At 33.8% G+C, this 23,945-nt stretch overlaps 2 protein-coding genes and 1 pseudogene across 5 annotated transcripts in view; 1 reads left to right on the forward strand and 2 right to left on the reverse strand.

Annotated features, from left to right (window-relative positions):
- Positions 1-2,399: 2,399 nt before the first annotated feature.
- Positions 2,400-6,490, reverse strand: LOC144835500 (uncharacterized; annotated as a pseudogene). Its single transcript, XR_013611085.1, has 9 exons — positions 6,320-6,490; positions 6,073-6,195; positions 5,283-5,470; positions 4,811-5,032; positions 4,390-4,655; positions 4,039-4,281; positions 3,785-3,957; positions 3,350-3,527; positions 2,400-3,037 (listed from the first exon to the last, which is right to left on the reverse strand). The product of XR_013611085.1 is annotated as an uncharacterized LOC144835500 (transcript).
- Positions 2,839-20,459, forward strand: LOC144835113 (carotenoid phi-ring synthase-like). The gene is made up of 9 exons (XM_078690153.1): positions 2,839-2,918; positions 14,007-14,149; positions 16,157-16,279; positions 16,635-16,790; positions 17,064-17,216; positions 17,865-17,987; positions 18,366-18,514; positions 18,943-19,028; positions 19,306-20,459. The coding sequence occupies exons 2-9, from the start codon at positions 14,098-14,100 to the stop codon at positions 20,075-20,077; spliced, it is 1,614 nt and encodes a 537-aa protein (XP_078546279.1). The 5' UTR covers positions 2,839-2,918; positions 14,007-14,097; the 3' UTR covers positions 20,078-20,459.
- LOC144835091 (rabphilin-3A-like) overlaps positions 20,456-23,945 on the reverse strand; it is a 53,487-nt gene continuing 49,997 nt past the window's right edge. For all 3 annotated transcript variants that reach the window (XM_078690126.1, XM_078690125.1, XM_078690124.1), the window contains 2 exons: positions 22,919-23,015; positions 20,456-22,532 (listed from right to left, as the gene is read on the reverse strand). In XM_078690126.1, the coding sequence (XP_078546252.1) occupies positions 22,399-22,532; positions 22,919-23,015 (231 nt within the window). In that variant the 3' untranslated portion in view covers positions 20,456-22,398. The remainder of the gene's footprint in view (positions 22,533-22,918; positions 23,016-23,945) is intronic.

Consider the following 23,945-nt stretch of genomic DNA (forward strand, 5'->3'; position numbering starts at 1 on the left):
CTGTGATATATATTTTTGCCACTGGCCATTGTGTACTGTATGATACTGTACTTCATTGCATCTCAATGATTATTATGTTTTTAACTCTAAACTATAACTTTTTTTTATTATTTATTCATTTATTTTTTTGATTTATTTATTATTACAATTTGGTTTTAATTATTATAAACTCAATTTTTTTTTCAATCTCTTTTTTTCAATCTCTACCTTGTTCACTAAATAAAACAATCGTTTGTCTTTAACACTGTTCAATTAATCGTTCTGGTATTTTCTTTATTCGCTTAACTTTCACATTCTCATCATCTCCTCCTTCCTTCCTTTGGAACTTTTCAAATTTCTGTTCATCCGAATCTGGATGAAGTCGCTTGAAGAATGACGAATTTCTAACAATTGTGCCATTCGAACCACATGCTGTGATTAGACTGTGTTTCTTATCTATCACTTTCATCAGAATAGGAGCAGACGCAGTGGATAGTTTGTGTGTCTTCTTCTGTTTGACAAGAACGCTATCTCCAATCTTAATAGTGGAATCTTGCGCATTTCTCTTCCTGTCCGCGTTTGCTTTATTTTGTTGTTTTTGCTTCTCGTCTCGCTCTCTCATTTGATCTGGCTCAAATTTAGGCTGACTGACTTCCGACATGGGAAATTTTGCTCGGATCGTTCTTCCGAACAGCGCAGTCGCTGGAGGAACATTAGTCGTACTATGTGGAGTAATTCTGTAGTTACGTAGAAATGTGTGCATCTCTTTCTGCCAATCAGTGGTGGTGTGCAACACTTTCTTGAACGTTTTACCAAATCGTTCAGCTTCTCCGTTCGCTTCTGGCCACAGTGGTGTCACCTTTCTGTGTTTGAAACCAAACTGTTGAGCAAACCGTTGGAATTCATACCCATTAAAAGGAGGACCGTTGTCTGTCTTGACAATCATAGGTATGCCGAACATGGCAAATACCTTATCCAGCTTCGGTATTACAACTTTCGCCGCAGTGGAATTGACTATCTCCACGACTGGGTACCGCGAGTAATCGTCTACTATGATTAGAGCGTATTTATTACCTATCTCTGCAAAGTCCATGCTTATTTCCTGCCACGGTGCTTTGGGTAGTTCTGTCATACGCAATGGTTCCCTTTGCTTTGAAGCTGTGGCAATTTGACATTCCACACACTTCTTGACAGTATTCTCGGACAAACTGTCCATTTTGGGAAACCATACTTTATCTCGTAATAGTAACTTAGTTTTTACAATACCTTGATGACCCTCGTGCGCTAACGCAACGACACGATGTGTAAGCGTTTGCGGAATTACGATTCTATGACCGCGTAAAATTACGTTGTTGACATGTGTTAATTCATCGCGAATCGCAGCGAAACTCTTCACTCTGTCATCCTTCCATGCACTATGCGATTGCGTCAATATGGCTTGTTTGACCGCTTGTAATATGTATTACAAGCGGAAAAAAATAAGAATAAAATATTATTATTATATTGAGTGTTTTTTTATTTACATATCATTCCATTTAGATCAACTATTTTTTATTTTCATTACATCACCAAACACGTAAAAAATGTGGTTAAAATATCTTATCATCTAGCATGTAGGGCCGTACGCGCTAGATTGTTTACTCAAAAGTCTTCGAACGGTCCGCCGGTGACTTTACCCTATTCAACCTTGTTTTTGTAGTTGAGCCTCTCATGACCTGGGGTTTGTTTGTCTTCCTACGCCAATATAGTTCCACATGCCATGTGCTTTTTTCTCTAAGATATATTTATTATAAGTGCCAAAAAAACCCGAAACCTTTATTATTCAAATTTTTTAAAGAAAATGCACACATACCAAAAAAAATGTCCATGTATTTCATTTTTGAAACATAATTGTGAATATTCCGTGAGGCTCAACTACAAAACCATCTGATCGTTACTACACAAATTTAGAGCAATTAATTTGTCCAAATTCCGTAACATGTTGTATTGATATTTCCAATGATGATATATAAATAAATTACTAAAAAACGTAATTATATCTTAATTATTTTAACCAAAAATGGCGTAGTTAATACAATTGTCGACTGTGAGGCCGCAAATTGTTTTATTTCTTTCATTTCTTTCGTGACTAAAACGATCATTAGACTCTATATTTCGAAAACTACAAGTCAGATTTTTGTAATTCTTTCTTTATTGTAATATTAATACAAAATACTAACAGATAATGTTTAATTTGGTTTTAATTTTGACAACATGACTATTAATTATGCAATCCTAGAACATATTGATCACCACATGTACAGGTAATGACACTAATTTTGTCGGCAAATTGGCATACATACATACATACATACATACATGCATACATACATACATAAAATAACTGACTAAATATAGAAATCCTTTTTTGTAATAAATACTTAATAGTAAGTTGTATAATGTGATGTATAAGTGCCTTTAAAATATCCATCAATTTTTGTGTTTACTAAATTCACTTTTCTGACACCTCTTCTGGCCATTTTCTTTTTTTTCTTAATGACAGGTAATTCTCGAAGTTGAGGACTCTTTCTCTTTCGCTCAAACAGTTTTGGCTCTGCATCAGGAATTAAGCCTTCCTCATTGCTTAAATGCTGCCTCATATACTCTATGGTATTTAGTATTTTCTCTTCCATTTTCCTTATGATTTCTTCTTCTTTGCACAGATAAGTCATATCTCGTAGGAGAATTAGTTTCTCTCTACAAGAAGCAGCTACTTGTTTTGTAAAGGAAGGTCTTAGAGGCAAGCTGCTATCATCTGGGGGTAAATGACACTCTTCTATTTCATGTTCTAAAATTACCTTTTCAGGTTCTCCTAGAAAGGTTCCAACTAACTTATCAAGCATGTGAAGTGGAGATTCACGAAGACTTTCGGGAAGACTTTCCCAAGTCACATCTTCTATGTAAGTGAGAATTGAAAAAATATATGACTTAACCAATCCATACACTCACACACTGACATCGCACTCAGCGACATGTCTACTAAGTAACTTGATTGTCCTTGCAGACTTTGATATTTCACCTGTAAATAAAAAAATATTAAACACAATTTAAAATTGTTTCTTTTTCTATATTTTCCCATAAATATTATTATTTTTACAATTTTAAATACTTATGTAGTTTTTGAAAAGAAGTTCTATCCAAACTTTTTAGCAACTGACATCTATTTTTTTTTTTATAAAATAATCATATATAGAATATCATAAATTATTTTTATTTAATAAATCAATAAATTAAATACAAAATAGATAGTTGTGGGTTTATTAATCATTTAAATGCAACGTTGAAATCAAATAGAAGTAATCTGCAGATCATATAAAAAGCAGTCTTTTACCTTAAATTTATGCCTATCTATTCTTGTGATGTCCTTTGATAATATTTCTTGAGATGACTCGAAACGTGATAAGCAATGGCTAAGAAAAGCAGGAGGCCTGTTTTGAAGATAGTGCGGAACCTCTTGTTTGTATGTCCGACCATAAGTATCATCAGCCTTTACATTGGCTGTGATGTATCTGATAACAAAAAATTATGTATGAACTTTACCATTAAGTTTTAAATAATTTTGTATCATGCTAACCAATAAAAAATGTAATTAACCTTACGGTAGATGAAAATTTCTGTACAATAAACTATTCTTAGAGCCGCAAGAAATGAACCCAAATCCCTTTACTTTAATTGAGGGGTTTTAGTAATGTAAAAAACAAAACACAATTAACACAACGGTACCAAAATTTATTAAAATATTTTAAAATATGACTTTATACCGTACTTCATTTTTCTGCTAGGCAGGTATTCATTGTGAAGAGCTGATATCATGCCAGAAATTGAAAATGAGGCTCGGTCTACTAAAAACTTGTGTTTAAATACTTGATTTTGGCGCTCAAGACCATTGTTTGTATGTGCCTGTAGACCTTGGTCTTTTCGGTAGGACCATGCCCAGAGCTAAAAGTAAAAATTTAAGTAAATTATCATCTATAGAGTTTATGCAATATATTGTCTTTAATAAATTAGAAAATTACTCACCTCGCAATGTGGCAGCCATTTTTTGGATAACCATTGCTGAAGTCGGCAGTTTTTTTTTCCAAACCTCCGACATTTTTAATGTGTTTACAGCTTTTTTGTACGCAAGAACCGTTGTAGCATGAGCACAGTGTCGTAAGTAAGCAAGAATCTGGTCCTTGAACTTTGTAACGCCATTATCAGTCTTGCTCACCCAACGGATCCAGGCTTGCTTCCGATGAAAGTCGCAGATGTAAGTTTTTGTTTCTAGTGATAAAGAAAAGTGTAAATAAATCTCTAAAAACAATGAAAGATCTAGTATACAATTGTAGAAAAATAATTTTTAAAAATTCAATATAACAAACAATAAATTACCAGGAAACAGTTCCTTGATAGCTGAGAGCTCCCTTTCACAGAAGTCTGTTAAGAAATTGGTTGGGTTCCAGCTAAGATTTGCCTGTTGCATAAATTGTTTGATTGTAGACAGACCCTCAAGAATGGCTGCTTTGGTTTCCATCTGAACAACAAATTCACCAACCACACTGTAACTAACATTTGTTTTGACTGCCAAAAAGAACAATGGCAAGGCATATCGTTTGGTCTTATAGGTGGCATCAAGAAAACACAAGTTTGTTCCATATCTAAAGTAACATAAATATAATAAATAATAAAAGAACAGTGAAACCATAAAAAATATGAGGGTGATGTAAAACATAATAATTGCCTTCATTGTTCATCTTGGTTGTCAAAATATATCTGTCCCAAAGCTTCAATCACAAGAAAACAAATAACTTGCCTGTTTAAAAGATGCCTCTGAAATTCTGTTTGATGAGCGAAAAAGAAAGCAGATGAACTTTGCGATGATTCAGCAGGAATCAATTCATCATCATCTTCATTAACATAAAACTCCTTTGTGGGCTCAGCAGAAGCAAGCCTTAAAAAGTAGTTATCTAATGGATGTTGCTTCTGTCACTCCTCCATTTGTTGTTTCAGGTTCTCCTGATCTAGCTTTGAATACCTAAAAAGGGTTAGAACGTTGGTACATAACTTAAAAGTAACAACATTTTTCGGTTTTTTAAATGAATAAGTTTATGGGAAACAAAAAGGTACTGTACAGTAATAGGTAGCAAACCAAAATGTGCACCCTGCTAGACACAGCAGAGATTTTCAATAATTCCCCATAAATGTTTTCTACTGTATATATATTTTGTAAGAGTAGAGCAACAATATAATTATGGTTTTATAAGCTGTAAATATAAAAAACAAACCTTAATGCCATTAAAGAAGTGTAAATATGGTTTCTCAATGTCCGGTCCTGCGGGTAGTAGTCTGTATTTGTCACAGCAGGACGAGTTTCTGCATCCGGAAACAATACCGTTTCCACATATATTTTTAAATGCCTCCTCATCTCCTCTGTACCGTTTACACCATGGCTGACCAATTCATGAATTTTGTCCTTTATTTTGTTATTTATTTATTTATTGGATTTAAAAATCCAGCAAGCTAAAAGAGTTTTAATAGTTTAGGAATCTCATATAAAAACCATTATAGTTTAAGTAAACACATTATAAACTTTAATTGTTTTAAAATAATTTACTTTTCACAATTTAAACAATAAATGATCCATTCAAGTTTAAGGATTTCAGAACATCACTGCACTGAAGTAACAACAAAGAAATCATTCATTTATAAATAATCATAACATTATGATTTTTATTTATGTTTACCTAACACAGTGATTAAAAAACTTAATAATAATAATAATAAAAATATTAATAATACAAATAATAATAACAACATAGACATAAAATAATTATTATTTTAGTTTTAAAGAAATTAATAATTATTTTAAAAATAGAAAATTTGAAGTTTAATTTAATTAATGCAAATAAAAAAATACAAAGTAATTGCTTTTTAAAATGCATTTATGTTTAAATAAATAGAAAAGAAAATAAATAGACAATGCAGCTATTACAAACATTAAAATCTCAATGTCAGATTTAATGTAAGGTACTGTAAACAAAATTGTAAAACTGTGAATTGTTATATAGTATTTTAATTTAAGTTTACCTTAAATTCTGGAAATCTAATAATTTCCTTTAATTTTAGTTTTGCTGGGCAGCCTTTCTTTTTGGAACATTGCATCCTCCTTCTTCTCTTCTTTCCTGTTGGATGGTCACTCTATTATCAAGATTAACAAAATACAGATTGATAATTATATCGATATTATAAAAATTCAGAATTAATTACTTACAGAATATGTATACACTATATTTAAAAATAATAAAATGTACTGTATGGATACCTTGAGTTCATTTTCACGGTTTTCTGCTTCTTTTTTTTGAGCACATCTGTGCTTATTTCGTCCATACATACACCCTAACGTATAATATGATGCTGTTATCATGAAGGGAACTCCATCAAAATCTATACCATCTTTCCTGCCTGAAAATCTTACCAAGTGTGATGCAATACCTTTGGAATGTAATATAGAAAAGGCATGTTAAGTATTAGTATTTTGTATTCCTAAATTACAAAGGGTTGTCAATTAGCGAAATGTTTGTCTAAATATTCGTACTGTACCTGCCACTATTCCTAAGTTTGCCTGAAAAGGTGGCCAACCCTAGGCCTATAGATAATTTTTTTTAAATCATATAAAAAGGTTGTACATCTATCCGATTTTTCACACAATAAGGAAGTTAGTAAATTATTAGGTTTTGGTATCTTAGGGAGGATGGAGTGGGGTGTGACGGCAAACAAAACACACTGATTTTAATATAACAGTATTATTTTCCCAATCATTAGGGTGCTAGAGAGAGAACAATACAACTTTTTCTTGATATGTGACATTTTTTGAATAGAAAGTTTCATATAAAATTGAAAATTTACTAGATCTAGTAGTACTAGGTCTATCCTAGTCTGGTCCCCTTTTTACAGTAGGCCTAGGCCTAGTAGTAGTATGGTGAATCATGCAAGGTATTATATAATAATAAATCAAAATGCTCATTCAAAGTGTCGAAATATATCGCAACATGATGCCATGAATGTATATTTATGGTTTTACTTTATCTTAAACAACGAATAAGGGGCTAGGCTAACCTGGTGCAGATGAGGTATTGATAAGACCAATTTCGCCAATTTCAACGTTGTCCTCCTGCTCTTCTACGCCGTTGGTGGTACAATAGGCATTGGCCTGAGGCGGAAGCGGAGAAAACTTTATTTTTCCGAAGTCTCCCTTCTTGTTTCCAACGAAATGTAATGACTTCGCATTTTCGAATACGTTTCCTAGCTCTTCATAATCTGATAAACCACAAACCCACCCTTTTAAATAGTTTTCAGACGGAGAATTTAGAAATTTTGCCCACAATGGCAAACTGTGATGTTATGTCTTTGTTTGTACACAACAATATAATATATAAATGAACGAAGACGTTAGTTTGATTTGGTAGATGTTTATTGTAGCTCAGCAATATAGCAAGTGGTTATGAAACATTAGTTATCATTACTAATACGTCTGGTATGTGGTTGTCATGGCTATGAGGATAGCTAACCTAGATACCAGTAAGGTGTGTGGACCTGTTGAACCTGTAAGTTCAGTCACTTGTAATGTAATATCATTACATCTTCCCTCTTTTGAAAGTTAAAATATTTTTCTTAGTATTCTTTTAAATCCGTTATTTATGTATCCATAGTTCATGCATAAGATTTCAAGAGTATTATACTTAGATTTGTTTATTTTTTTTTTTAAATATTTTTATCTTGTTATTTAAATTTATTTATGTACATGCTAGCATTATTCATAAGTCGTTGCATAATTATCTATATACATTATATTTTGTCTGTAACATAGTCGTCTAAGTATGCTGGTCGTCGGGCTTGACGTCGTGGTCGGTTTTGATCGGTAGTTTGACCATTTCTGTCATTTGTAACCGGTACGTCGTCATCCGAGTCATAGTCGTCATTGTCATATCTGTCAATGGATGGTATTGGCATGATGTGCCTTCTGTTCCGTCTATAGATATTATTTCCACATTTCACAAGATAAGATTTATGAGGTAGTGATTTGTGAATTGTTCCAACTTTGTTCCACAACTTAGATGTTGTATCATATACTCTAACTTTCTGTCCGTATTGTAATGGTTTCTAGAGTTTTTGAATGTTTGTTATAGTTCCGCGCTTGTTTTTGCTTTAGCTCATCCTTCTTTTCCTTTAAGTCAATAAGTTTTGGTTTTAGCGCTGACTCATTAACTGGGAGGTTTGATCTGATTTTCCTTGAGAACATCATTTCTGCTGGACTAAGTCCATGCTCGAGTGGTGTAGCACGATATATCTGTAGTGCTAAGTATATATCTTCCTTTGTCTCTGTACATTTCTTGATAATTCGTTTGACTATCTTTACTGCATTTTCAGCTTGTCCATTTGACTGCGCAAAATATGGACTGGAAGTTGTATGTTCAAAGTTCCATTCGTTGGTGAATTTCCGAAATTCTTCACTGACGAATTGTGGACCATTATCAGAAAAGAGTACAAATGGTGTACCATGTATAGCAAACCATGATTTCAGTATGTTGATTACAGCTGCTGAAGATGAACTTGTTAGTTGACGAACTTCTATGTATTGAGAATAATAGTCAACACATGTGATATAATTGTTATTGTTTACCGTGAAAAGATCAACCCCAATTTTTTGCCATGATTGGGTGTTATCGGCTGCATATACAATTGGTTCCTTTGGTTGCATTGGTTGGTGTTTCTGGCATGTCGGACAAGATTTTACTTTGTCATCTATGTCCTTGTTGATGTTTGGCCAGAATATTACTTGTCTAGCCCGTCTCCTGCATTTTTCGATACCCAAGTGTCCAGTATGGATTTGCTTAAGCATGTCCTTTGTCATTTTAGCAGGTATTACGATTCGATCACCTTTGAATACGAGATCGCCTTTTATTGATAGCTCATCACGATAATTCCAGTAATCTCGTGTTGCTGGGTGGCATTTGTTTCGCTTGTTAGGCCATCCTTGTTGAATTGTGCGATTCAGTTCTCTTATCGCTTCATCGTTGCCTGACTTAACTTCAATTTCCTTGAGTTTTTTGTCAGTAGTAGGTAGCGCTGCAATTATTGATTGTACATACATATCAATGTCATCATTAAATTGTTGCTCTGACGACAGTTGGTATGTCGCGTCAACTGCTCGTGAAAGAGTATCCGCTGTTTGGAGTGATTTTCCAGGTACATAGATTATCTTTATGTCGTACTTTTGCAGACGCAATCGCATTCTTTGTAGACGCAGAGGTCCATCAGCTAGCGGTTTCGAGAAAATTGATACAAGTGGCTTGTGATCAGTCTCGCATATAACTGATTGTCCATAAAGAAATTGGTGGAATCTTTCACATGCAAACATTGTGGCTAGGCACTCTTTTTCAATTTGTGCGTACCTTGTTTCTGCTGAGGTCATTGCTCTTGAGGCATATGCTATTGGCGCCCATCTATCATTGTGTTGTTGGAGTAGAACAGCTCCGATGCCATCCTTTGATGCATCCGCACTGACTTTGCATTGCTTGTTTGGATCATAGAATTGCAAAACTGTTGCAGTTGTCAGCAGCTTGTTAACTTGTCTCCAAGCATTATCTTGGGATGTTTGCCATACCCAGACTACGTTATCTTTCGTCAACTCTCTTAGCGGAGCAGTTATGTTTGATAAGTCTGGTACGAACTTTGCTAGGTATGTGACCATGCCTAAGTATCGTTGCATCTCGAGCTTGGTTGAGGGTTGTGGCATATTTGTTATTGCCTTAATTTTCTCTGGATCTGGCTTTATGCCTTTATCTGTCAGTAAATCACCAAGGAATACAACTTGCTTGACACAGAACTCACATTTTCGTTTGTTTAGCTTTATGCCGTTCTTCTCTATGATGTCAAGTACTTGGCTTAATGTGTCTCTATGTTCTTCAATTGTTTTAGATGATATTATGATGTCATCTTGCATTGAGTTTACTCGTGGTATGTTTTCCAACAAGTTGCTAATTGCCACTTGGAACCCTTCGCTTGCGCAGTTAATTCCAAATGGTAAACGTTTGAAGATGTAACGTCCCACAGGTGTAATAAAGCATGTTAGTTGAGCACTTTCGTCATCGAGAGGTTGCTGCCAATATCCTGATGTGAAATCTAGTTTTGTAAAAAATTTAGCATCAGCGAATTCGGCCATAATTTCTTCCCTCGACGGTAGCTTGAAGTGTTCACGCTTTATGGCTTTATTGAGATTTCGAGGGTCAAGGCATAGGCGAATGTCACCATTCCGTTTGTTCACGGTAACGATGTTGCTTACCCATTCAGTTGGTTCCTGAATTTTTTCTATCACACCAAGCTGTTCCATGCGATCAAGTTCCATTTTAACTTTATCTCTTATCTTGAAGGGTATTTTCCGACAAGGACTTTGAACTGGTGGAATCGATTTGTCAGTGTGTATGTGATACTTCCTTGGTAAGCACCCAAGACCTTTGAAGACATTATCGTGTTTGTTTACAATATCTTGTACATGATGAATGCCGTTAGTGGTGTTTCGTTCCACTGTATTCAGTGACGCTTCCTCAAAGTTTGGTATTATTAGTTGTAGCTGCAAACATGTATCGGCACTTAATAGTGGTTTATAATTTGTCAATTTGTCATCAACTATGTATACTGCAAATGTTCCTTTACGATCCTTACTGTACGCTATGTCCAGGTTGCATTTCCCTAAAATTGGGATAGCAGCATCAGAGTAGCTTTTGACTGGCGTACTTACGGGAATGAGGAGTGGTTTGCTGTTCAGTTTGCTGTATTCCGTGTACGGCAATATGTTAACTTTTGCCCCACTGTCAAGTAGAAATACAACTTTGTTGTTGTTTATGTCAAGTTGACAGAAAAATCCATGGGAGGGTTTTGAAATGGCGTTACACTCTATTTCAATTGTGCTCAATAGAAAGGTTTCCTCCTCAGATTCAGATTCCGATGCTACAACCACATTCGCTCTTTTAAAGTTTTTGCTGTGATATTTGTGTTTATCATCTTTTGCGTGTTTCTTTGCGTAGCTTATTTTCGTTGTGCAGCATTTTCCGAAGTGATTGCGCCCGTTGCATTTGTCACATATTTTACCAAATGCTGGACATGATTTTGGTCCATGTTTTGTGGCACACCTTCTGCAGTCAAAGTGTTTAGTAGTGCTCCTTTTTGAGTTACTATGATTATTCATGCTCAATGCATTTAGTTGACTTGCCGATGCTTGCAACGTGTCATCACTAACTTCTTGATTTTGTGCAATGCTGATTGCCTTGTCCAGGGTTAGATTGTCCCCTTCATCCATACACTTTTCCTTGACTCTGGGATGAATGGCTTTCAGTACAATAGCATCGCGCAACATCCTTTCCTCTAGATCGCCATAGTCGCACAATTTTACAAGAATTCTAATGTCCGTCAAAAAGTCATTAAAATTTTCACTTTTGTGCTGGCATCTTTTGTGGAAGTCTATTGTTGCCTTGATCACGTTTCGCTTGGGTTTTAGGTAATTTTCAAACTTATTTAAAACCCCACTCAGCATCTCGTTTTCTGCAGGTATTGCTGCTTGGTCACCATTTTCGGGCTGAGCTGCGGCCCATACAAATGTCCCATATATTTCTCGTCCACGGTCCCCAATATAAGTCATTAAATAGTTAACTTTTTGTATTTCCGTCTTTGCGTCTAAAGGACCATCAAACGTGAATTGACAGTGTTGTTTGAACCGTTTAAATTCTCTCAACAAATCTGGTGATGCCCAGTCCATTGCTGGTTTATTCTTGTCGGCCATTGTTAATGTGTTATAAAATAAAGTTACTCACAGACCTTGATATTATCCACTGAAGCAAGAAGAGTCCAAAGATCCGAAGAAAACAGAGGTCTAACTTCAATATGCCAATGAAAAAATTAATCCGATGATAACATAAAATATATCCACATTAAATTGGTTCGAATTTCTGACACCATGTGATGTTATGTCTTTGTTTGTACACAACAATATAATATATAAATGAACGAAGACGTTAGTTTGATTTGGTAGATGTTTATTGTAGCTCAGCAATATAGCAAGTGGTTATGAAACATTAGTTATCATTACTAATACGTCTGGTATGTGGTTGTCATGGCTATGAGGATAGCTAACCTAGATACCAGTAAGGTGTGTGGACCTGTTGAACCTGTAAGTTCAGTCACTTGTAATGTAATATCATTACACAAACAATTTGTGTCAACTGACATGTTTTCAGGCTCACACACAACACATTTCATAACTTCCCGCGAATCGCTGTATCAGGTTCCAATAATGAATATTGAACACTCAGTCTGTAAATGGGCGCCAGTGCTGCGCAGTGTTGCGCATAGTTATATATCTATCTAATACGGGCACCAGTACTGCAGATGGGCACCAGCCGTGCATGTTTATATCTATCTAATGTTAAAGAGTTAATATGGGCACCAGTGCTGTAGGTGGGCACCAGCCGTGCATGTTTATATCTATCTAATGTTAAAGAGTTAATATTGGCACCAGTGCTGCAGGTGGGCACCAGCCGTGCATGTTTATACCTATCTAATGTTAAAGAGTTAATATGGGCACCAGTGCTGCATATGGGCACCAGCCGTGCATGTTTATACCTATCTAATGTTAAAGAGTTAATATGGGCACCAGTGCTGCAGGTGGGCATCAGTCGTGCATTTTTATATCTATCTAATGTTAAAGAGTTAAAATGGGCACCATTGCTGCAGATGGGCACCATCCGTGCATGTTTATATCATGTTTATATCTATCTAATGTTAAAGAGTTAATATGGGCACCAGTGCTGCAGGTGGGCACCAGCCGTGCATGTTTATATCTATCTAATGTTAAAGAGTTAATATTGACACCAGTGCTGCAGGTGGGCACCAGTCGTGCATGTTTATATCTATCTAATGTTAAAGAGTTAATATTGACACCAGTGCTGCAGGTGGGCACCAGCCGTGCATGTTTATATCTATCTAATGTTAAAGAGTTAATATGGGCACCAGTGCTGCAGATGGGCACCAGCCGTGCATGTTTATATCTATCTAATGTTAAAGAGTTAATATGGGCACCATTCTTGTACGAGTAACATATTTATGTGTCCTATATCTGCAGTTCTGAATTCATGTGAAAACAATTGGTTGGTCATTTATATTAGTTTTACATATTAAATACACGCCATCGTAAATTATGGATTCAATATTTCGTAATGTCATCAATGAAAATTACTAGTTAAAACCCTAAACCATCATTATGCTAATTATAGTTACATAATAGTTAACTATTCCATAGTCTAGAATTTATTAGTAACTGGAAGCCTACGGAATCGAGAAGCTGCAGGCCGGGTAGAAAAAAAAATTACAAAATAGTAATAACCTGCCACAATAAAATTACTGCTGTATATTTTCCGTCTAGGCTAATGAGATAACCTGACTGAATCGTCTTGGTCTGCTGGGTTTTGATAAATGAATATTCAAATAGTACCTCCTCATTAATATTCATAACCTGCACGACTGGTGCCCATATAACGCTTACCGTTTTCATTATTTTTTAGATTTTGTTGTCTATGAAATAACGCTTAAATTCCGAAAAAAAGACACAAATTCACCCCTCTTTTTATGGTAAGCGTTATATGGGCACCAGTCGTCTTTTTTGTATTGGTTCATGCTTTGAGGTATCCTAACTTGCATGTAGGCCATATCATTTATTTGTTTTGTTATTTAAAACAATATATATATATGTTACCAAATCAATACCATTAATAAAATTAATTACTAAAATAAAAACGGAATCTAAGCGTTATTTCATAGACAACAAAATCTTAAAATAATGCATGAACTATAGGAAAACGCTATACAAAAGAGACGCGCGCGCCCTCAGCGTGCGAATTCTTTGACACAAAAATGGCTTCTAATTTTCAATGTCATAACTCTTTATATGTGAACTGAAGGCAGAGGAGGCGTTCCATAATATCTTGTGCCACAACATTACGACGATCTTTGATCTTTGATAGAGGGAGGGTAGAGCGTCTACCGTAAAAGATGGAGGGTCACCAGCATGGCACTGCTGCTACGAGTATTTCTATCATTTATGGTAGGCCCTATGATTGTTTGATTTAATAAATAATATGCACTAGTTATTATTATGACACGTCACTTGATTTTTAGAAATTAAAAATATAGGCATAGCCTAGGCGTCAAGATAGTGAACAGGTGCGCGATCGGAACTGACAATTCATCGGGACCACGAACGAGCCCAAAACGTGAGACGGTCGGGCCAACAAAGTTGTAAGACGATCGGGCCCAACAAATCGGATGATCGGTCACGTTTAATTTGACAATTTGTTATTTATGGCTCCCGCCACTATCTATCGAATGTATAATAAAAATATTTTTTGGTAGAGTTTTTAGTATTTATATAAGTAAAGTAGGCTAGTAACACTGACAGTATGAATTATCAAATAAATATTTATAATTAACAAACAATAATAAAAAATGTGTTTTTTATTTATGTACCAAACCTTGGCATGTGTGCCAATCCTCGTCATACGCTGCCCAAGCAAGCCCTAAAATTACGCGCAACCAATTGCACAATCGAACATCGATGAAATAGCTAGCAGGTCTATGCCTAGCTAGGCTAGGCCAAGCTAGGCTAGCCATGGCCAGATGTGAAATAAATGAGTAAAAAAACAGCAATATTAACTTTATTTTACCAACAATTATATTTTGAATAAAATTTAATAAACAACATTGCAAACAATTTCATTTAATTAGTTATTTCCGTTAGGTGCCGAAGTCTGGCACATATCATTAATTATCAACCAATCAACTTAACACCCCTCTTAAACCCTATATTTTTTCATTGGTTTGAAAATGGAATATTCTGGAATGTTTCTACAATACAGTAGGAGCCTATTTCAATCCCAGACGTGTCCCTCGTGTGTTAGAATCCTGTGTGTACAGGCAACTTTTTCCTGTATGGGCCAGCCAATGTTTTACCCATTTCCATTACAGAGCTAGTATGGCCCATAACAGAAAAGATCCAATCCCATAAGGATCCCATATGGCATGGAAGATTATTCGGAAAAACTTTATAGGTTCCTTCATATGAAGAATGCACCCTTTCCTGTACATAATTATTTTCGATGTGGACTCTTCATACAGTACCAAAGTGTTACAGTCAATACCCACCACATGTCGTTATTTAGAAAACGGGTCAAATGCTAATACATGAAAAAAATGCATGTTCCGTTCACTTTTGGAAAAATGTTTCACTATGACAAGTATAAACATATATATTGCAAACAAATTGGCTCCCTACGACAAATATTTTTTAATTTATGTTATTATAATTATTAAAATAGAATAAACTTATTAAATTATGTCAAAGGTCAATAACCACACTTCCGGTTATTTTCAAGTAATGTTATCTGTTAAACTGAGCCTAAGCCTTTATTAGTGGATTTCTTATATACAACTGCAAAAACGTTTCAGTGACCAAAATAAAACGGGATTGATTTTACTATTATGATATCGAACACATTTTGTGCCCTGGGCTAAGACCCGATCACAGGCCCAACGAATAGGATGATCAGGACCAATATGGCTTAAGAGGGCCTAGGCAGCCAGTGTCAGTGATGACAAATGAAATGTGTGTGTGTTTACTCACCATAGTGCTTATAGCTGAGGGATATTTTCTGGTAGTAAGCTATCTTAGCAATTCCGTATCGCCCAACTATTATGATTTGCTTGTCCTAACATAATGTATGCTTGCAGTTGTATGGAACGCATACGATGATATGAATTTCATGACGTGTGAATGAAATGCATTGGTGATAGGAATTTTGCTGGATGTGAATGAAATGCATAGATGGTACGAATTTTGTTGCGATGTGAATAAAATGCTTTGAATGAAAAAAGTGAAAATATTTAAATCAAAACAAAAATTGTTTCCTTCAAAGTATTTCATTCAGATCGCACCATGAAATTGAAATTCATATCATCGATGCATTTCATTTATATCACATTATGAAATTCATAATAATCAAAATGCGTTCCATATTGGAATATAAGAATTAATTTGTAAAGTGACATTTTTCAGGGTGTTTGTTGTTTGTTGGATGTTGCATAGCATTCCCAAAGCCACCTGTTGATATTCCACCTGTAAATCCTTCTGATGCTCCAAAGCTTCCAGCTGGAGTCTCTAGGAAAGTTCTTATAGCAGGTACAGTATTCAATAACACACATTTTGATTTTGACAATTTGATAAAATTTGGGAAAATGTACGGCTAGCAAGGGCCTAGCCCACCTTAATTTCAACTTGTAGTTTGCTAAAAATAATGATGCTAAATATGCTACTGCATTTCTCGGATGAATAGTTTTAAGTTCAGATTTTTATTTAATAAATTATAAACAATATTTAACTAGGAAATCTGTATGTCCCAACGAACATAATGAATTAAACGGGGAGGTGTCACACCACTAGCTTTATTGTCCGTATATTCAGTGTTGTGTGATCATCCATAATTTAAAAGTATTGGTAGATCTCTATAAATACTGTAGGGTATTTTATATTATAGGAGGTGGTCTTGCAAGTCTCTCAGCAGCCTTGGAACTTTCTGAGAGAGGATTTAATGTGACAATTCGTGAGAAGGATTTGGTACTTGGTGGACGTCTTCATACAAAAAACATTGAGCGATTAAATCAAACATGGCCTGTTGAACATGCCTTTCATGGTAGGACATTATTTATGAGTTATTGGTGCTTTGGTCATTATTTTTGTAATACTTTTTCTTGGAACAAAATAAACTTTATGAAATTACTGTCATGAAAATTAAATTAAGAATAAATGGAAAAAGTTCTATTTTGACAGTGATTTGATTATTTTTTTACTGAATAATGCTTAATAATAATAATAATAATGTATTACATTTTAAGAAGGTACATGCTCCACATGCAGTGTTGTTGTTAAGAAGCATAAAGTTGTATTTGGACATTTTATATTATAGCCTGGTTTTACAACTACCATCAGTTTAAAGATATTCGCAAAAGACTTGGAATCGATGGAAATTTTAGGAAGTGGAAAGCGGTCGACTATGTTTTTAGAAATTATTTACCAGAGGAAATATATAGTGAAGGGCCATTTCCATTAAATCTACTTGGTGAGTTCACACATACTGTATATCCTAACATTACAAATCTCTGTCAAAATATTTCTGAAAAGACAAATAATGGAATGATATTTTTAAGTGGATGTACAAGAACAATTTTATAGCATACACATACAAAAACACATTTAAAAGGTTAAAAATTGAAAGGCAACTTTAAACTGCCTGGTGAAATTAATTACATTTTTTTTGTATATTTTAAGGTGACAAACTTCTGTATATTTTTTGTAAAATTAAATTGTATATAGGCCTATTGAACTAATTTTGTTTCCATTTTAAAAACGGTTCGGATGGGATATATGTTATATTAACGGATTCTGCCAAAAAAATTAATGTAACAAGACAATGTAAAGCTCATAGGCCTATCTTTAGCTAGGGTACGGTGTTTGTACGTTACCACTGTTACCAGGCTAGTCTGGGCCTAAGACACCTCGGGTGAGAAAGAGATTGTTTTCTTTTTATCATAATTTCAGAGAATATTCTGCTTGATACCATTTTAGCTTTCACTTTCATGGTATTGTTAAAATTCTATTCTCAGTATAAGTTTAATTCCGTTTCAAAGTTACACTTTTTGATGGTATAAGGCATTCTTATATTCATTCCTGATATTTTTTTTATTTAGTATTTTTATTTTATGCATAGGTATCATATTTCGCAGTCCCAATCTGAAGATGACTAATGCAATCGAGTCCTCATTGTCCTTGCCAGATTTATTGTATTACAATTATGATACTATTTTTGAGAAATATGCAAATATATCTCTTGGTAAGTACTTTTGGTCATTTTTTAGTACAGAACCAAGTCCTTATTGGTTGATTAATATAGAAAGTTTTCCTCCCTCCTCTAGAAACTTTCTTTTCAGAACTATGTGGTGTACCGCAAACTTTATATCAACATTTGATTTCACCATGAAATATATTTCATAGAGTCGTTGGACTGGCTGGTTGTTTTTTTTAGCGTTGGAATCAGTTTTTTAGAAAATAAATTTTATTTGTTAATCTGTATACAGAAATATGGTGTTTGTTTCATTGAAAACCCTGACATTGAATGCTAATACTAATATAGTACATGGGTCATTTGTGCTATACTAAACTAATTATTTTAATGACTGTTCAATTTTATATTTTAATGTTATTATTTAAGATGACTGGGCAAAAGAAAAGCATGTTGATGAGGCATTTTATAGCATTATAATGCGACCTGCTCTGTCTGTAACGTTGAATGAAAGGCATACAATCAGTGCAGCTGAAATGCTCACATATATGCAGATGTATTTCCTAAGTGAACCACAGGTTGGTTCTAATTATTTGTCTGTATTTAAATGCAGTAGTTAAAAAGCTGTATCCACAGAAAACTATAAACTCTCTATTCCATACATAAAATTAATATAACTCTAGATTGATAGTGTCACTTCTCGATTGCAAGTTAAGATAAAAAATAAATCAAACTGCATGTCAGCAACTGCTCTTTAGCAGCTTTGAGCAGGTAGTTACTGTGATGTCTTTACTTGGAAAGAATTTTTGTTAAAACACCAAAGAATTAATTTTTAAATAAACATAATCAAGTTCACCTAACTTTTGGTACAATCCATTGATTATGTATAATATACAAAGAGGATAATTTTTTCTTCTAATTTTTTTAATTAATATTATACAATACAAATTTGGTTTGTTTAAATGAACCAATTAAATATTAAATATCTTTATTATTTTATTTTTAGGCTGATGGAAGGGAAGTTACAACCAAGAATTATCAAGATGCAGTAATAGGTCCTTGGAAAAAAGTTTTACAAGAAAATGGTGTCAGGTACACTACCTTTAAAAGAGATTCAAACCATATGCACACCATGCCATTAGACAACTAGTTAGTTTATACAAAAGTATCTATTTGGGGATCAATTTGTAAATGTAAAAACTAGAGGTCTGATGGTAGGATATCTGCATATCAACCTTATTCATTTTACTGGCCAGTTTAGACTATGTCTTTAGTAATATAGATAAAATATGTGTATAGGTATAGTTTAGTTAATTTGTATTCAAATATTGTACAAATTGTCATTGTCATTTTATCATTTATTTATCAGAATTGAAACAAATTCAACTGTGAAGTCTTTATATTTCAATTCATCAAATGGCAAAGTAATTTCAACTGAAACTAAAGAGATGTTTGATCATGTGATATTAGCTACAAATCTGGTTGGCCTTCAAAGAATTATCAATACTACACAAAAGAACTATTCACCAGATTCAAAAATTGGAGTTGGTCTACAATGTTTACAGTCCAAAGTTGGCAAGTTACCATTAGCACCAAGGTACAAGATATTCCGCGCCTGGTTTGACAAACAACCTCACAATCGTCCAGATATTCTTGAAACGCCAGATTATACACCAATCAACCTTATAGCGCAGTATCATCTGTTGGAAGAACACTTTGCAATATGGGCTAATAAAACCAATGGATCTGTCCTGGAATTTCATCTGTATACATGGAAGGAAAAGGATACACCAGATGATAAAGTGTGGGAAATAATTCAACCAACTGTTAAAATGATATATCCTGAAATATTCAGTGAGAATTTCACTATGCTTGCATATCATGTTAATTCATTTGAAGATAATTTTCCATCGTTTAAAATCAACACAGAACAGTTTAGGCCTAATGTAACATTCCCTACTAGATGTGGCATCCCAAACTTAAGTTTTGCTGGTGATTGGCTTCATACTTCGTACCCGTCAGGTCTCATGGAACGTTCCGTATCAACTGGAAGGCAGGCAGCCAATCATATCCTTTTAATGGAACATGTTCGTCAAGTTCCTTTATTGGTGACAAATTCTCGTGGCCCTGGGCTCCTTTAATTGGAACTGTTTATTGTATACATGATGTTTGTTTTGAAATAATACAGTTTTTTTTTTTTAAATTTACTATTCATTCCTCTCTACACTACAGTTCGATGCAAAATGTATGTCATTAACAAACACTAGAAAAGATAACAATCTTTCCTGGAGTTCATGTTGTGCAAGTATATAACCTGTAGTAATACAAAATATTTTCATCGCACAGATATTATCTCAATACTAGATTGTGATTTTACAGACAGTACTATTTTGATTATAATAATGAGATGTATATTTTCACATAAATTATGAAAATTGTTGAAATATAGGGTGCTATTACACACACTGACATGCATGGTGCATCCTTTTACAAGTCACAAAATTGAACATTTTATGATATTACATACATCATTTACTTTATTTTTCAAAGGGAGTTTTACAATGCTATTTTCTATAATTGGGAATCGTACATAAAGCGTGGTTCCCACTAGCGACGTATCGCAAACGCCGCAACATAAGAAAATACCCTTCCAATAATTGTGTTTTCCCCCACCTGCATGAAATCAATTTGCAGCACTGTTACGTCGTCAGTTCCCACTATTATGCTTTAATCTTTTCAGTAAATCTTTCATTAATCATTATTTGTATTATTATTAAATTAATATTTTTAACTTAAATTGGGTTTGATTTGTACATAATTTTTTTTAAATAGTAATATAAAATTAAGTAAAAGATTTTAAAATAAAAAATAATTAGTAACAAAAATTATTTAAATTTGTAAAAGTAATAAATTGTTTGTATACTGCATTCCGTCTTCTGTCTGCTTTATTTGTGTTACTCACACCTGCTGTGTAGGTAGAATTGGCTATCTGTTGGTCCATAGTTTTCAGTAAGTGTATGCTTAAGTAACATTGTTTTTGCTGATGGATGTGAATAGAAATGACCAGGGCGGTATATTTATATAATATATGTATATTTATTTTGAATGCCACTTAATCCTGTTGTCGTCAGTTGTATATTTTTACCACTAGGGTTAATCAACCAGAGATACAGTGAAGAGAGATCTTGACTATTGCACATTTTAAGCTGTACGTATTTGAAATAACACCAAGTATATAAGAATTAGCAAAATCAATTGAACTGTATAAAGGTAATAATTTTGAAAAGAATTAAATATTGCAAATATTTGAATATTTTGTTGACACTTGTACACAAAATTGAAGTATATAATATGTATATATTAAATTTTTGCAGTTACTATATTCGAAAACATAACAATTATCTATAGTATACAATGCTAAAAAGTTTCACAATACAAACTAAAAACAATTTGCAGTTTAGAAAATACATGTCCAGACAGAATTCAATGTACACTACAGTAATAACCTAGTGTGTCACATTACATTAGCACACATCAATAAACCAATAATAATGTGTTTATAATACTGTACATACAAACATAGTAAATATGTTCATTAATTTCATATAGTTTGCTATAGTACTAAGGTTTAGGCTCATATGTAAATATTTAACTGAAGTATGCAGATGAAATATTAGTAAAGTAAAAGAACTATATAGTTATGTTGTTCTGTGATTTGGTCAAACTTAATTGCACATTGCAAATTTAACTTTAGTATTACATTACAAAATTAACATCAAGATACAAAACTGTGAGACTATTTTTATACTATACTGAAATGTTGATGTAACTTAAGCTTTATACTAAAAAATGATTAGTAGGAATTTGGGAATTGAATAATGAATTTCCAAACATTCATCCATTTTACTGTGTTTAAAATTAATTTATGAAATTGAATGTAGGTCTTTGCTGTATTTGATATACTTGGTAAACAATGTCTGTTTACATGACATGGGCGTGTTTTTAGCAGATGAACCCTAGATATGGAATCAAATCTGTTTAAATAGTGTCTAGCACTGTAGCAGGCAACATGCAAGTTGGTAGATATGACTTTTTGGCATGCACTTTGCTATTTGCACAAGACAGTCAAAACCAATTTTGTCTACTTTAAGTAACATCAACATTTCAAAAAGTTCAAGAATTATTACATATGTAGCTCTTAAATACGTCAAAATTCTAAATATTTACTTGGTTATTATGAGATACAGTAATTATTAAATAGACTATACACCTATTTTGCACTAATTTATAATAAATATCAATGACTAAAATATCAATGGCTCTTTAGTAAGTTTACCACTGTTTTATATTTAACTAATATAAAATGTGATAAATTAATTATTATGTGACAACTATAGTGACATTTTCTTCAATATACAGTTACCAATTTAGTCATTTGCTCTTGTTGAAAAAAACATCAATATCATGGTTCAATTTCTCCAAAGTCTTCTCTACTAAGTACATGCCAACGTTCAAAACGTTTATCCGAGTTCTTCAAAGTCTCAAACCAATGCTTTAGGCGTGGACCCCTTGCGTGGATCCCAAGTTGTACACCTCCTGCAAAATAAACAAAAAAATATATGAGATATCTGGGGATTTAGCAGTCATTAGTACTTTTCACATGATAATATGGCAATATTGTGGTAATTCAGACACCAGATTACAAAGTAGTAACTGCTTCAGGGAATTAAGTGGTCAGATGTTTTTACTCCATCGAAATGGGTGGGACTCAAGATCCCCAGTTTGGCGTTCATACCTTTAAACCACCAAGCTTAATTGTACTTGGTAGATTACTGAACCAACTAGATGATATGCTAATTTTTGAAGCAGTAATTTTCAACTCAGTGGTCGTGGTTTCAAATTTTTTGCCTTATAAGATTATTGATTTGACATATTGATAAATGATTTTATAAACTATTTTACAAATATAATAAATTTAATACCAATGTAATCGTTGGCTTTGCCAAAGTCTTGATCCCAAACTGTTACCTCCAAAGTCTTCTTAGCCAGTTCACTGTCTTTTACATCATAAGTGAATTCCTTTTTAAAACAAAAACATATTTTTCATTATCAACCTCAACCTCTCTATCTTGTAGTCTTGTATGTTGTATGTATGTTTTTGGGAATTAAAAAAAACATCTATCTACTAGCCAATCTACTGTCCAATCATCAGGCCCATTAGCCAGGGGAGTTTATATGGTTCCACAGCAAACCTCCCTTAATCTACAGCGAACCCCCACCCATGACATGTATAATACCCATTTCTGACAATCCAAAATTCTTATAATTAATCGATTTATGCCATAGTGTTTTGCTTTTAATTTAGTAATTGCTATTTCACAATACGGCAGAATACATCCTTCAATAGATGACAGACAATGACGTGACGGGAAGTGTAACCAACAGAAATAACAAGTACTTACAAATACGTAATTCACAAGACACTTTCCCTACAATTGTTAATGTTTTGTAAATATAATGCATATATATATTACTTAAACATTAAACCAGGGCATTCTTTGTCTTAAATTTAAAATGTACGTTTACGTCGAAAAAGAGAAAAACAATGCAACAGTAGCTTGCGTCGAATGTCCTCTCGTGGATGATCTTAGGCCTATAAGCTTAGTTTTGTAGGCCTAGCTGGTAAGCGAACATTGTACGCTATCTATAGGCTAAGTTTGGCGTTGTCTAGTTGCTTTTTTTCTTTTTTTTTAGCAGAATACATGAATACAAATTGGGAAAGACCTGGAATTTTAGCTGAAAAGTTACAATTCTTCCATTTGTTTTGCTTTCGCAATCAAACAAAGTGGGTACATCACAGATGCAAAACGAAAATATCAATCTGCGCGTAATGCATGCTGGTATTTATAGTGGGCCGCTTAAATTATTGGTTATCCGCACTTGGCGGATAACCCCTTGTTATTGTCACGATCTTTTTTTTTTTTCATCTTCTTTGTTCTTTCTTTCCCG

The sequence above is a fragment of the Antedon bifida genome, chromosome 2, assembly GCF_963402885.1.
Source record: "Antedon bifida chromosome 2, ecAntBifi1.1, whole genome shotgun sequence".
NCBI lineage: Eukaryota > Metazoa > Echinodermata > Crinoidea > Comatulida > Antedonidae > Antedon > Antedon bifida.